The sequence below is a fragment of the Zea mays genome, chromosome 9 (assembly GCF_902167145.1).
Source record: "Zea mays cultivar B73 chromosome 9, Zm-B73-REFERENCE-NAM-5.0, whole genome shotgun sequence".
Taxonomy (NCBI): Eukaryota; Viridiplantae; Streptophyta; class Magnoliopsida; order Poales; family Poaceae; genus Zea; species Zea mays.
In genome coordinates, this window is record NC_050104.1 from 144,689,738 (window position 1) to 144,703,191 (window position 13,454).

At 44.9% G+C, this 13,454-nt stretch overlaps 1 protein-coding gene across 11 annotated transcripts; it reads right to left on the minus strand.

Annotated features, from left to right (window-relative positions):
• Positions 1-241: 241 nt before the first annotated feature.
• LOC103639286 (ecotropic viral integration site 5 protein homolog) lies at positions 242-12,356 on the minus strand. Of its 11 annotated transcripts, none has more exons than XM_035962703.1 (19): positions 11,901-12,183; positions 11,138-11,207; positions 10,999-11,045; positions 10,197-10,924; positions 9,925-10,104; positions 9,718-9,831; positions 8,135-8,193; positions 7,969-8,035; positions 7,838-7,889; positions 7,545-7,637; positions 7,237-7,320; positions 6,704-7,116; positions 6,322-6,383; positions 2,493-2,562; positions 2,192-2,272; positions 1,964-2,065; positions 1,714-1,844; positions 1,198-1,312; positions 283-860 (listed from the first exon to the last, which is right to left on the minus strand). In XM_035962703.1, exons 2-19 carry the CDS (start codon positions 11,197-11,199, stop codon positions 822-824), a joined length of 2,499 nt encoding a protein of 832 aa, XP_035818596.1. In that variant the 5' UTR covers positions 11,200-11,207; positions 11,901-12,183; the 3' UTR covers positions 283-821. The 11 variants fall into 11 exon arrangements, 9 of the variants coding, with proteins under 9 accessions (XP_035818589.1, XP_035818596.1, XP_035818595.1 ...); XM_035962702.1 differs by lacking the exon at positions 11,901-12,183 and adding an exon at positions 11,383-11,853; XM_035962698.1 differs by having other exon boundaries at positions 283-857; positions 10,197-11,045; positions 11,901-12,356.
• Positions 12,357-13,454: the final 1,098 nt, after the last annotated feature.

Genomic DNA, 13,454 nt, shown 5'->3' on the forward strand with positions numbered 1-13,454 from the left:
GTGGTTGTAGCGTGAGATGCAAATAGGTCTCTTGTGCTAGATCAAGCTCAATAAACTTTAGGCCGTGTTAGGCAGCTGATCTACTTCACCAATGTGGCAAGGCATTCGTCGTATTCTGTTGACAGAAACAAGGTGTTCACTGCACGGGCATGCCGCACGACTCCTCGCAGATCAAAAGAGGGAACACGGCATGCTTTTACCAAAATTATTTTCGAATAACATTGTGAGGAACAGACAATAATTAACTTCCCAAAACGTCTCGCTATACTGGATTTTTCGATGTTGGATTCGTAATCAGATCCTTTTGACAATAATTTTCGTACATCAGGCATGTCAACAGTAACTGAAGAATATGTTAGAGCCACATGTCTCAAAAGAAAAAAAAAACAGAGATAATCTCTTCAGTGGTTCAGACATTTCGGAAGAGATATACGCTCTTCAACAAAACAACCCCATGATACTGTAACTAATCTAACACAATTTTTCCTCTTTCCATGTGTATATGAAGTTGGGTTCTTTTCTTTCTCCTACTTGGAAACACTGACTATTGACGACCTTAATGAAACTAATAAAAGAAAATTTACACCGATGACTTGCAGCAGCCTTTCTGACCTACCAACAAAACTTTATCCGACAACTGAGCTCAATATGGTACAAGATACACTTCCTGCAAAACTTCATGGAAAATGCCAGCTGAATCTCCCCGAGAAAACATAGCTGCTGATTTCAACACATTCTTATCGTGATCAGGCAATCCAAGCATCAATGAACAATCCAGATCTTGTTGGGAGCTATGACTTCATCCTGAACTCTAGATGAGTTTAGCCTCCAGATGTTTCAGTGGAATTTTGCCTTCCCTGCTAAAAACAATTCATCAAATATGGTGAACCCACTGCACCTCAACTTTGTATAATCTTTCTAGATCAATGAGGCCATTCATTTTTTTATATGATGTCCATACAAACGTGGCATAAAGATGAACAGCATTCTTTAAGAAGAGACTCGGTTGAGCAGGGACACATCATTCATTATGTCCAAGCAAATCAAATATTTTAGGAATAACAAAACAACATAGAAGTAAAAGAAATAAAGCTAGTAAGAAACAAGGGCTCTGATAATGATATGTAGGGCCTGGTACCAGAAGTCATGAAACCAGAGAGTTATTTTTGGTAAAAACTTTTGACTTTATGGGCATACCTTGCTCTTGTCAAGCCATCCAAGTCCCCTAGAAAGCAGGCCGATTCTCCTGTTAGACATATCTTGGTTTGGTTCTTGATTTATCTTCCCAAGAACATGTTCTGCACGAGGTGAACTACAGAAGGTTCCAAGTAAATGGAGTATTGTAGTATAAAATTAGAGTTCAAGCTTCTTAAATTAAAAGTAAAAAAATCGAACAAATGTTAGCAGGACACATAAAAAATAAAATAATTGGAGAGGAAAAGAAACCAACTCAAGAAATAGTTAGCGGGACACATGAAAAGTAGTCATGCCACGTGTGAACTAATAGACATCCAATAATAGCTCGTAAGTGATCTAGATGCTTGGAATGTGGCCAGTTCCATTGCTGTTTGGTCTTGTTTTTTTAGCAGGTTCTCTGCTTTGTAAACTCTTTTATGTTGTTTACTTTCCCTAATTTATATAAAGATGCGCAGTTCTCCTGCGCGTTCGATAAAAAAGGATGCTTGGGAAGTGGAAGTGTAGCCAAAAGAATACCTTGAAGTGAAAGATTGGTTGGCTTTAACCTGCCCAGCCTGGTATTGCTTTGTAGCTTCCAGCATTGTTTCTGCCATTACAGCTCTCTTCTCCATTTGTGAAAGTGCTGCCATTGTAGCTTCATACTTCTCCTGCATATAGAAGGTACGAAAAATAGGCATCTGTCTTCTTAGACATGAGAAACTGTGCATGTCACCAAGAAAGTAGTACTTCCAAAAAACTGCTTGCAGAAGTTTTTCCAAGAATTAACCTGAAGCAAATGGGCAGCGCATGTTTGTTCAGCAGCATCTCGCTCAGCGACTATGCGGGCATCTTCTGCCACTTTCTGTTCTTGCTCCATTCTTAACAAGATCTGTAGATGTAAGTTTGTGTGGATATTTTTAGACAATCAGGTGTGTAATGGAATTTGGAGGAGCAGGTAATATGATCCTTAAGACGCAAAGATTATAGCCACAGAATGTATGCAGTAAGATAACACCTGAAGCGTTATTTGCTCTTGCTCTTGCTTGTATGAAAAAACTTTTCGCAGTTCATATACCTCTGCTTCCAGCTTCTCAACCTGAAAATCTTTTCCAGGTCAATGGTGCGTGAAGAAAAGAAATAGGCAAAGGGGGAAATCATTGATTAAAGTAGTATATAGATATCCTTGAAGTACTATTTAGTTAAGAAAGAACTCAAAAGCATACATAATAGTACTGGCTGGCCTACTGGGAGATTCAACTTTCTTGAAACCATATGCTGAGAGGTACCAGAAAAAGTGATTCCAGTTAGCATCATACCTTAGCACTCAACATACGTCTGTTGTCATGCTTGACCATCTCCATCAAAGCAGTTTCCAATTCCTCGCCCCTTGAAAATATAAAGAAATACTAGCACAAAATTAAGTTGTGATTCAGCTAGCGAATAGTTTTTGTAGGAAGAAAGAAAACCTTAATTCATTGATGGCTGAGTATTAGATAATACCCGACACTAGTGTATTACATGGGCTGGGTCTAGGCCCATAACACTTAGACAGGAACAAAATAGTCTAAAAATATCCCACAATCGAAACTCTAGCCACGACAGAAATTGAGACTGGACCGAAACTCCGAGAACGAGGGAAGACCCTTAGTGAAGATGTTGACAGACTGTGAACTCGTCGGGACGTGATGAACACGTACGTCCCTGACAGATCGATCTCAACATGTTCCGTACGCTGATGCTAGACTAGGTTAATGGAGAGGTAGACAGCCCTGACGTTGTCAGGGTAGACAAGCATGCTCCTAGTATGGGGGGTGAAGCTCCTAGAGGAGGTGACGCAACCAACTCACCTCAGCCACCCCATTTGCGACGGCCCCATACTCAGCATTAACACTGGAGCGGGAGACCACATGCTAACGCTTGGAGAACCAAGAGATGAGGTTGGCCCCAAGGAACACTGCATAGCCGAAGGTAGGTCGGCGTGTGTCTGTGCACCCGGCCCAGTCAGTGTCGGTGTAAACAACTAGCTCATGTGATACTATGAAAGCGATAGAGATAGCACAGATAATGGATTGACTGATTGGAGAGACCTATATATATATATATATATATATATATATATATATATATATATATATATATATATATATATATATAGGGGAGAGGAGATCTCATGGCTTATGAAAACAAAACCAAATGAGATCTTCTCATATCTCTCTAACCATACGCAAGTGTTAGGCTCCTGTTTAGGGTTAGGCTTGGGTCATCTTGTACTTACCTGATTACCCCCCTATGTAATGGGCTTGGCCCACCTAACTGGTCTATATAATTTACATCCAAGCCTGGATTAGGGTTTCCAATCTAGCATGGTATCAGCCAAAATTCCTGCCTTCCTCCTCTAAGCACTGTGGCATCCACCCCCATGGACGTCAAGCCTTCTACTCGTCGGTGGGCCGCCGTCGTGGCCAATTCTCCATACGCCGACGCGGCTCTCTCCTCATCTACTGCACGGGTGGCATGCGCCCCTCGCGACCCTGTCCTCCCCTTCTGTGTTGCCCCAGCGACCAACTCCTCACTGAACGTCGTGCTCCCCTCCCCTGCCAGGCTCCGGTAGATCGTTGTGTCGGCGACCGGGGGCCCGTCGTCCTCAAAGAGCTTCGTCTGAGTGTCGACAGGCGTGGAGCAGGGCTTGCAGTTGGACATGTCAGCCCGCTCCAGGATGTCGAGAGCGTATTGGCACTGGTGGAGAAAGAGACCATGAGGCCGACGCTTGGGGTGATCCCGAGGAAGTGGTGGAGAGGCCCTAGGTCCTTCATCATGAACTCGCACTGAAGAGCGATGATCGTGCGCTAAAGAAGAGCGGCACTGGACACCGTGAGCACGATGTCGTCAATGTAGAGCAGGAGGTAGACCATGTCGTCGTCGTGCCGATGGATGAACAGGGACGTGTCCGACTTGGCCTCGATGAAGCCGAAAGAGGCCAAGTGGGAGACGAAGCAACTATACCAGGCCCGCGGCGCCTACTTGAGGCCGTACAGGGAGCGGTTCAGCCGACAAACCAGATCCGAGCGAGCAGAGTCGAAGCCGGTAAGCTGGCTGAAATAGACCGTTCTGTCAGAGTGTCGTGGAGGAATGCTTTCTTGACATCGAGTTGATGGACCGCCCAGTCTTGAGAGAGGGCGAGGGAGAGGGCGGCCTGAACGGTGGCGGACTTGACGACGAGGCTGAAGGTCCCGTCGTAGTCCACTCCGGTGCGCTGGGTGAAGCCCTGATGGATCCAACGGGCCTTGTCGCGGTCCGACGAGTCATCTGAGGTCAGCTTGTAGCGAAAAATCCACTTGTCGTTAACCACGTTGGTGATGGGTGGACACAGCACCAGGTCCCAAGTGTGGTTGGCCAGCAGGGCCGCATACTCCATAGCGCGATGGCAGTGGGGATCGATGAGGACGACGCAAACGGAGAAGGGAACCGAGGAGGCATCCGGAGAAGCGTAGACCGTCAGGACCAACCAGTCGACGGGGCGAAGAACTCCGGCCGAGCGACGAGTCGCCATCGGGTGAACGTGGTCGGGGTCACGGTGGATGGCGACCGAGTGGTACATCGGCGACTCGTTTCGCCTCCCTCGCTCGTGCGCTTCTCGCGCCTGTGCGTGTCCGCCACCGAGTGTATTCCCTGAGTTTCGATCCAGTCTAAACATCTGTACAGGATGGAGTTGAGACTGCAGGGGGTGTTAGACACCTGTTTAGGGTTAGGCTTGGGCCCTCTTGTATTTACCTAATTACCCCTGTGTAATGGCTTGACCCACCTAATTGATCTATATAATTTACACCCAACCCTGGATTAGGGTTAGGGTTTCTAATCCAACAACAAGGATCGACCGGCCTGCTATACCTGACACATACCCATACCATATACACACCATATATGACAGTGTAACATATAGAAGGTACAACCTGATTAGCTGGCATGTACCCATACCATATACACACACCATATATTGCAGTCTAACAAGCATAAGTTGCTAGACCCAAGTAGGCCCTGGTCTTGACTCCAGGTGTGTGTTATTTCCAAATTGTGTGCTCTATTCTCTGAGGCTACTCTAACCATGGTGAGTAAGACTATCTCCAACAGCTTACTCATCCTCATCTCATATTAAAACTCCACTCTGCAAACAGTGCAGTCTACGGTGCAAAACAGCAGTGTTTTTGGTGTCCATATGAGTGAACTGCTAGACACGGTCTAATAATGGGACAGACACTATTCTAGTATGATCATAGGCTACATGGCCGTACATTGCTGAGATGGCTTCCCACTTAACTGCCCTAGTTCCTAAGATGTGATCAGTCAAAGGACTGTTGCTCACTGGCAGACATCAAAGGTACCCTCACGGTTCAGGGTCCAGGCCATGATGAATACCTATTGATATGGGACTGAGCGGAAGTAGTTCTGCATCCTGATGTGCAGGACAGCATATATGGAAGTTGACCAACTCAGGTACATACACCTGAAAATCCGCCAACAAAGCAAATTTTCTTGTGGCTGGCTCTTCTGAATCATTATTGTACGGCTGATAGACTTCTTAAGTGAGGCCTTCTGCACCGCACCTCGCTGCCCTCTTTACGACCAGGAGGAACAAAATATGCAGCACCTTCCCATTTCCTCTGGCGGTGTCACAGAGGCTTAGTAACCCTCCAGTGTGTGGGGTTCCTTTCTTGGCTCCAATTCCTTATGTCGGCAGATTCTCAGGATGATGGAGTGGATCCCTCAAATAAGTTGACAAACAATTCAGGAACGATCTGGACACTTAGATCATTCTTGCCACTTGGAAATTTTGGAAACACTACAAGATTGCAACTTGAGCTCTGCCCCCTAATGGAAACCTAGTTGTGAGGGTTGTAGGGGAGAGACATCAGGAAAAACACAACAGTGTAGTGTGCTGCTGGTGCAAACCATCTCTCAAGCCAGTCCCGACTTTTTGTATATTTTTTGTGGAGTTTTCTCTATGTCAGGTCGTTGTCCTTTGTTTCACTGGCACGATAATTACGTCCTGTGGGGTGATGTGATGCGGGGTTTGTAATTGGTTCCTTTTCTTATTTCGTGGAATGATATACAACTCTCCTGTGTATTCAAGAAAAATATAGCCCAAACCTGAGATCAGCTGATCTTTTCTCCTCGAGCAGCTTGCATAGTTCAATCTTTAGCCATGACACCTGCATGAATGTTGCAGCATTGCACATCTCAAATTCATCACATATGCATAAGAAAATAATCTTTGAATATTTGGGTTGGATATGTCAGGATATATAATTCTAAGCTAGCAAATATGAACATTATGAGCAGAATCATTCAGTTTTATAAAATAAAAGATTTTGATATTGACATGGAAGCATTAGGAATCAGAATTTTTTTAACCAGGAGTTTAAATAATATATTTGAATACAAAGAAAAAAGATGGTACTTTTCATATTGTTCACAGAAATGAAATAGCAATATAGCATATCCAAGAGATAAATACTATCATAGTTGTTACCTGATCTTGAAGATCAACACCCTGATCCAAATCAGTATCCAGTATAGAACTAGTACTAAGGTAGGTCTTAAGATTTGCTGGCCCAGTCTCTCCATTCACCTTTGAACCATCTAGCCCCTCCTTGGACTTAACTGGTGAGCACACGAATGAAGGATCATGTTTAAAGCTGTAAAGTTTGGTTGCTAACCCCTTCTTATCTTTCCAGGAGCCACGGTCTTTCGATCTTTCTTCCATTGCAGTTAAAATTTCTGGCCTGTGTTTTTTCCTTAACTCTTGCAATCCCATTTCTCCAACTGATTGAAAGCCCATACAAGCTGTCAATACAAGCTGGCTGCTGTCAAAAGTAGACCCAGCAAGAGATTGCAGTAGTGTAATTGCATCTCCGGCATCTTTTGTGGTCACAAGTGCAGGCCCTGCAAATTAATGTATGAAGACAACAATGTTGATTGCACATCAAAATAGATAAAAAAAAGAACAAATAAAAAAACATTTTCCAGATGTTAATAAACAGGCTAAGAAGGGATAACTAATACCATATAAATCCAGCAAAGCAAGCGTCGTCCTGAACAACATTCTACGATTTCCTTCAAAAAGGATGACATCCCAAACACGGAGTACTACAAGAGACGTAAAGTCTTACTTAAATATCAATAGCACACATATGGTAACAGAATTTGTAACATACAAAGACATAAGAAGATTCTACATATGGTGACAGTGAGATTTAATTGTTAGTCAACCAGAAAGGGATTAACCAATCTTACAGCAGTGAACTACTAGCAAAAATATTGTAATAGTACATATCATAATGAAAGAACCAAGACACTGTATAAAACCTGACCACTTTCCCATGGAAGCATATTGACGAAAATAGAAAGGAACCATGGTCCAGTCACCCATCCCACTTGAACTTCCAAGAAATCCATATGTTTGGCTGAAGAAAATTGCAATTGATGTAAGTGCCAAGTAATAACCATAACAAGAACCTTCAATGGAAGAAACATTAGGTGTAGATACTTTGACATACATTGCCTTCAAACTATTAAGCAATAGTCACAGAAACCTATATGTGTGTTTTTAACATATAATTAAACATTACAGAGATGAATATAGCGATATAATTGGAAAACATACCCAATTTAGGGAACCTTTCTCGTACAACCTCCTCAAGGACGAGTTGGTCAACCTGTGTATTGAGCAGCAACATAGTTCAAATGTTCCAAGGACAAGAGTGCATGCATCAAGATCCATAAATTCAAAAGTACCTGTGATTCAATCATTTCTTCAGTGTAGTATCCATCAAAATAATCATCAATAACCCCTACTAAAGCCCTGAAATTCAAAAGCAAGTGAAAATGGAGAAGCCATACAGTCATGCACTAAAAATTGGCCATTGAATCTTTTTTCCTTCCATATACAAGAAAGACATACCAAAATGCATTTTCTTCAGGCATGAATAACAAAAATAACCCAGCAAAAAAGTTCATGGCCTGCAAGAGAAAACAAGTGAAGATAAAGGGTACTTAGCTGATAGTGGTTATTTCAGAAATCGGTTAAACTCTTCAAGTGTGAGGCATGTTGAAGGCAAGATAAATATAGCCATAAACTTCATAGTACATGTGGTGATTTTTTTCTAACCTGATAAAGATGGCTACAATGAAATTTTATGTGGAGATAGACTTCACTGGTTTAAAAAAAAATTTGAAACACAAATGGCAGGAGCTTTGACTTTCATTAAAGAGGGAAAAGAGTTATAGAACAAAGATCACGAATCATAAATCACACACACTAGGAGCACATCTCCTGCTTGAAAAGACCCATTGGGGAAACTAAGTGGGTGTTTGGTTTGAGAAATTACTCCATCGAAGATAAGATGGTGCATCATGGATCCATTCCTCAAATTTAGTGGGATGACCACATTCCTCATGTTAGTACTAACTAACTAACTATGAGGAATGAGGTGATGATAGACCAACTAATTTCATTCCACAAACCAAACAAAAAAATGAGTGAGAAGATGGACTAGCTTATTTCTCGAACCAAACACCCTATAAAGAACATCAGGCACCCAAAAACACTAGGTTAGGCTACTAGAGAGCAACATCACTCCTGAAAAGCATAACTCTCTTTTATTTTCCCCGCCACCTGCAACGCCAACGGTGAGCTATGGTCGAAAATTCTTCTATTATGCTCTTTCCAAATGTTCCACATGGTGTAGATTGTGATTCCATTGAAGTCTCTTCTTCGGTATTTCACAATGAGAGAGGCTGTCAAAACCCACCACTCACCGATGCCGTCAAAATTTGATGGGTCCCCTTGCCACGGTAAGACCAAGCCTTCCCAGGTGAGGATGTGGTTCCAGACATCGAGGGCAAAGGGGCAACGCAAGCAGATGTGGATACCAGATTCTAGTGGTCCCTGTGTTGTCGATGCTTTCATAGGAAAGCAATATCAGCTCAGGCACAAGCATCAGCTGGACTAAAGAAGATAAGGTCAAGCAGAAGATAAGATTAGATAAGAATAAAGGGCAGACTTATCCTGATCCCTTGGTCTTAGGCGTCGGTTGTTAGAGACCCTTAGCACTCGGCTAAGGAGTGAGTTATCCCTTGAGTTTAGGAGGATTCGGTTGTTAGAGGGAATTATCCCTTAGCATCGGCTAAGGAGGAGTCAGTTCTCTAGTCTATAAAGAGAACTAGTAGTTTGTATCAGGAAGAGCATGGAAGAAGTAAAGTCCCCGGCTGGGAGCTTTCTTCGGTCACGGTGGTTGCGTTCCAGCGCAGCCTGAGTGACGACGCTCCCTATCATTATCCGTAGGTGCATAGCGTATAATGGATCTATTAACATTTAAGGATACATTACAATTTTGCTCAAATGCTCAACTGAGCATGAGAACCATGACCTTCATAGTTTGCATGCACCAATTAGGATTACAATCTACCTTGTTCTATACGATTAAGATAGCAAGAGGCTACATAAAAAATCAAAATGACAAAATTCCTTCAATTGGCATCTACCTGGCAATACCCAACTGATGGATTATGCCTTGCATATGCGGTTAATAACCGCCTCAAAGCATTCCTCCCATCCTCATCTAATGCAGGGTGTCCTGGAAATGTTCGTGGCAAATCCTGTAATGAAAACAGAAATCAAGTGTATAGAAACACTAGAGCTTGCCAACCATGGCATGCTTTCTCTAAATTCAAACTGTTGCAGAAAACAACCTTTTCTATCTGTCCTTTCCACTTCTCAGGCTGTGTAGCTTTTCTCGGTGCACTTCTCTGTTCATTGACCACTGGGTCCACGGGATCCTTTTCATCCAATATCGCAGTCCTGTCATCAAGCAAATTGTTGTAGTACCCAGTAATCCTCCGAGCACTAACACCTGCAAATGCTTGCCATATCTGCAGGGAAGTCAATAATATGTGAGCATAAAGTATCAAATCTCACACACAAAGCAGACAGCAGAAATTTGCAAAAGTGGCTGCAGTTGCACCTCTCCTCTAAGAGCCATTGGCACACCTCCACGAACCAAGCTCTCAAGCTCCTCCCTCCAAAGAAAATACGACCCATCATTGTCTCTATCCAAAGCAGTACCTGTAGAATCATCAGTTGTCTCCTGTCCAAGTTCCACCTTCTCTGCAACACAAGACTCCTCAACCTCAGCTGGATATCCGTCGTGACTCACTTCTGCAGTCATTCCTTCCTCTTCAATAGAAGTAAGCTGTGGTCCATCCTTTCGATGAATATCGTTTGCACCATTACCACCCTTCACTACCCGAGAGCTCATCATTTTGTCAATGATGCTAAGCGCTGCACGCACCCGCCACTGGGACTCAACTTTTATGGGCTTCAGTTCATCCAACAACCCCTTATCCAAGAAGAGTTCTACCAGCTTTTCCAAGTTGCCATTATTCTCTTCTTCCAATTCTTCTGGGATTCCATTCAAATCTCTTAGTTCTTCAAAGTCCCCGCTTGCTTCCATCAAGCCCTCTAAGTCTTTGATTGCTTGCGTAGAGCTGCTACCAGTCTCCTCTTGCACTTTGTCCAACTTAGTTACATCTTTCAGATCTCCTGGCTTACCATTTGGTTCCCTTGATTCGCCACTTGCATCAGCTTCCTTCGGGCTTTCAAATTTGTTGTTATCTTCTGCGTTCTCAGATCCCACTTCTTCATCATCACAATGTATTCCGATGCCGTTATTCCCTTGTGTTTGTCCTGCACCTGAGGCACCATCGTCGGTAGCTGCATATGGAGAAACACTGGGTGTGGTGGGCACATTCGCTGACTCAGCCAACCTGTCCAAGAAGTCCCTCCATCTGTGCGCCCTCTCCTCCTCCTCTTCCTAACAAACAACCATAAAAAGGCAAAATCAAAATTTTCCCATAAACAGACAAAGAAACAAAACATTTCCAGCACGGCAAAGTAAATCACTACCTTGTAAATCTTGGCGTACTCGCGGAAACGCTGCAGATGCTGCGGCCGCACCGTGAATCCATAAGCGTCCCTGCGCCAAACCTCAGGAGCATCAACCACAGCTCCCGGAGGGAACCCCAACAACGGCATTAGCACCCCCGGGGCAATACGAATACAAGGAACCGAACAAGATACGGCAGGAGATGGAGAGAAGAGGAGGAGGCATGCGAAATGGGCAAAGGAACCCGCCTTTGTGTGGGATTTACCGTGGGGACTCGGAGTCCATGGGGATCAGCGCGCATTAAAGAAGAAGCGACAGGACGACCTCGGCAGCGCACGCCATGGATTGACCAAAGCCATACTAAACCCTAGCCCGCGCGGGCCCCGAGATCCACGCACATGGGAGGATGAATTCTGGAGAGGAAGGGAATCAGGATTGCAACGGATCGCGGCAAGTCCGGTTGGAGCCACGCGCGCTGGCGCTAACTGCACCGCACCCCCTGCTGCCGCGGCGCCCGAGGGGTGTGCCCCAGGCGACGAAGATGAATTGAATTGGTGAAGAAGAAGAAGAAGAAGAATCGGCAGCGCAGATTGGGGACGGCGAGCAGGAGACCGAAAGAAGGGAGGGAAAGAAAAAAAGAAGGCCATTTTTCGTTCGACGCTAGACTAGCGCGGAGCACGTGGCGCGCGGCACGACGATGGCGCGCGTCTGTCCTGCCGCCTGCCTCATGCATCGTGGATTTCAAGTGGAGAAGAGAAGAGTACGGTACGGTACTTAACGAACCTCTTGCACTCGGAGTCGAAGGCCGCGGCGGCGGCGCCCATTATGGCCGCCGCCGCTGCGCTGCTCCCGGCACGCGCCGTGGTGGCCGGTGGGGGGCGCAGCGACTCGTGGAACACCTCGTGCCGACCGGCGCCAGCGTCGCAGGTTGCAGCCCGGCCCGGAGGAGGAGGAGGACGGAGAGGTTTGAGTGAGTGGGACTGGAAAACTAATCACCTGGGTTTGACCTGGATTTGGTGCAACCGGTCAAAATGGACAAATGGTGCTTACGAGTTACGACTCGATCAATGGTTCTTCGGGGGTGTTTGGTTTCTAGGGACTAATGTTTAGTCCCTTCATTTTATTCCTTTTTAGTGTACAAATTGCTAAATATAGAAAATAAAATAAAGTTTTAGTTTCTATATTTGGCAATTTTGGAACTAAAATTGAATAAAATCTAGGGACTAAACATTAGTCCCTAGAAACCAAACACCCCCTTCGTCAGAGGAAAAAAATATATATACATGGACATCCGGCAATTCGGTAACAACACAATGCATGCATCAGGCAGGTTGCCGATCGTGCGTGCTGTATTCCTGTGTGGCAGGCTGCGTCAGGTCCCAACTGGCCAACTCCCAAGCTTTGGGCCCTGCCCTACCTCCCGTCCGGTTGTCTGGTCGTTTGGTAAGCACAACAGCATTGGACCGTTGATCAAGCGTGCGTGTACGGTCTTTGTAGTACACGGTCCTACCAAGCACAGTGGTTGTCTACGGCTATAGTACTGCATGCTCTGTTGTGTTGAGCTGCCGATCAGTAGCACAACACTACCACCAGTCCCAGTCAGTCTGTTGGCTACCTTGGGTGGATCCGTGCTGTTTTCAGCTTGTCCACGCGCATTATTTGGTTTGCCAATTTCAGATACACACAACCGAAGATGTGAATTGCGGTGCACGCTTCAGGCAGGGGCTGCTGGATCTGGATCGAATAGGACATGGCACTTCCAGAAGATCTGGTGGGCAGGGTTGGTCGGTTCGGTTCCGTTGGAGTAGCACACTTGACTTGCCGACGTGGCGCACGGAGACTCGTGCAGGCCCCGCAAGTTTTGGTCGTGGACAGTTTTTTGTTTTGCTGGGGCGCTGCTGGGCCCCGGGGAGCTCGCGGCTGTCGCTGTAGTCGTCAGGCCTGCCAGCCTGATGGCACGCCCGCCGGACCTACGGCGAGCGCGAGAGGAGCACCAATAATCCAGGCATCCAGCCAAACCAATTCACGTCACAGTATATTTAAGTATAAAGTTTTTATTGTATTTTTAAATCTAAGTTTCTTTTGTAATTAATCCATATCTACATTTTCTGTTGTCCAATTGAAATGAAATTTTTATAGTAGACTATGAAGAGCATGATCATATTCTGCAACAAAATTGAAATCTTGCAGGCGAAAGTGATTTCACTCATGATTGGCCGAATGTCATATGAGTTCCTTCTGTTGTTCATTAAGAGCTTTCCATAAGCTATGTGGGCATCTCTTCATAAGGTACTCTTGTTTGAGATCTTTATGTATGTAGAGCCTCAGAAGAAAAAG

Coding starts and splice junctions, on each gene's coding strand:
- LOC103639286 (XM_035962696.1), bottom strand. CDS start 11,266: ATGCCGTTGTTGGGGTTCCCTCCGGGAGCTGTGGTTGATGCTCCTGAG. Junction 7,638..7,837: donor AGAAAGGTTCCCTAAATTGG/GTATGTTTTCCA, acceptor AATTTTCTTCAG/CCAAACATATGGATTTCTTG. Junction 2,563..6,321: donor AAAAGATCAGCTGATCTCAG/GTTTGGGCTATA, acceptor TATATTTTCAAG/GGGCGAGGAATTGGAAACTG.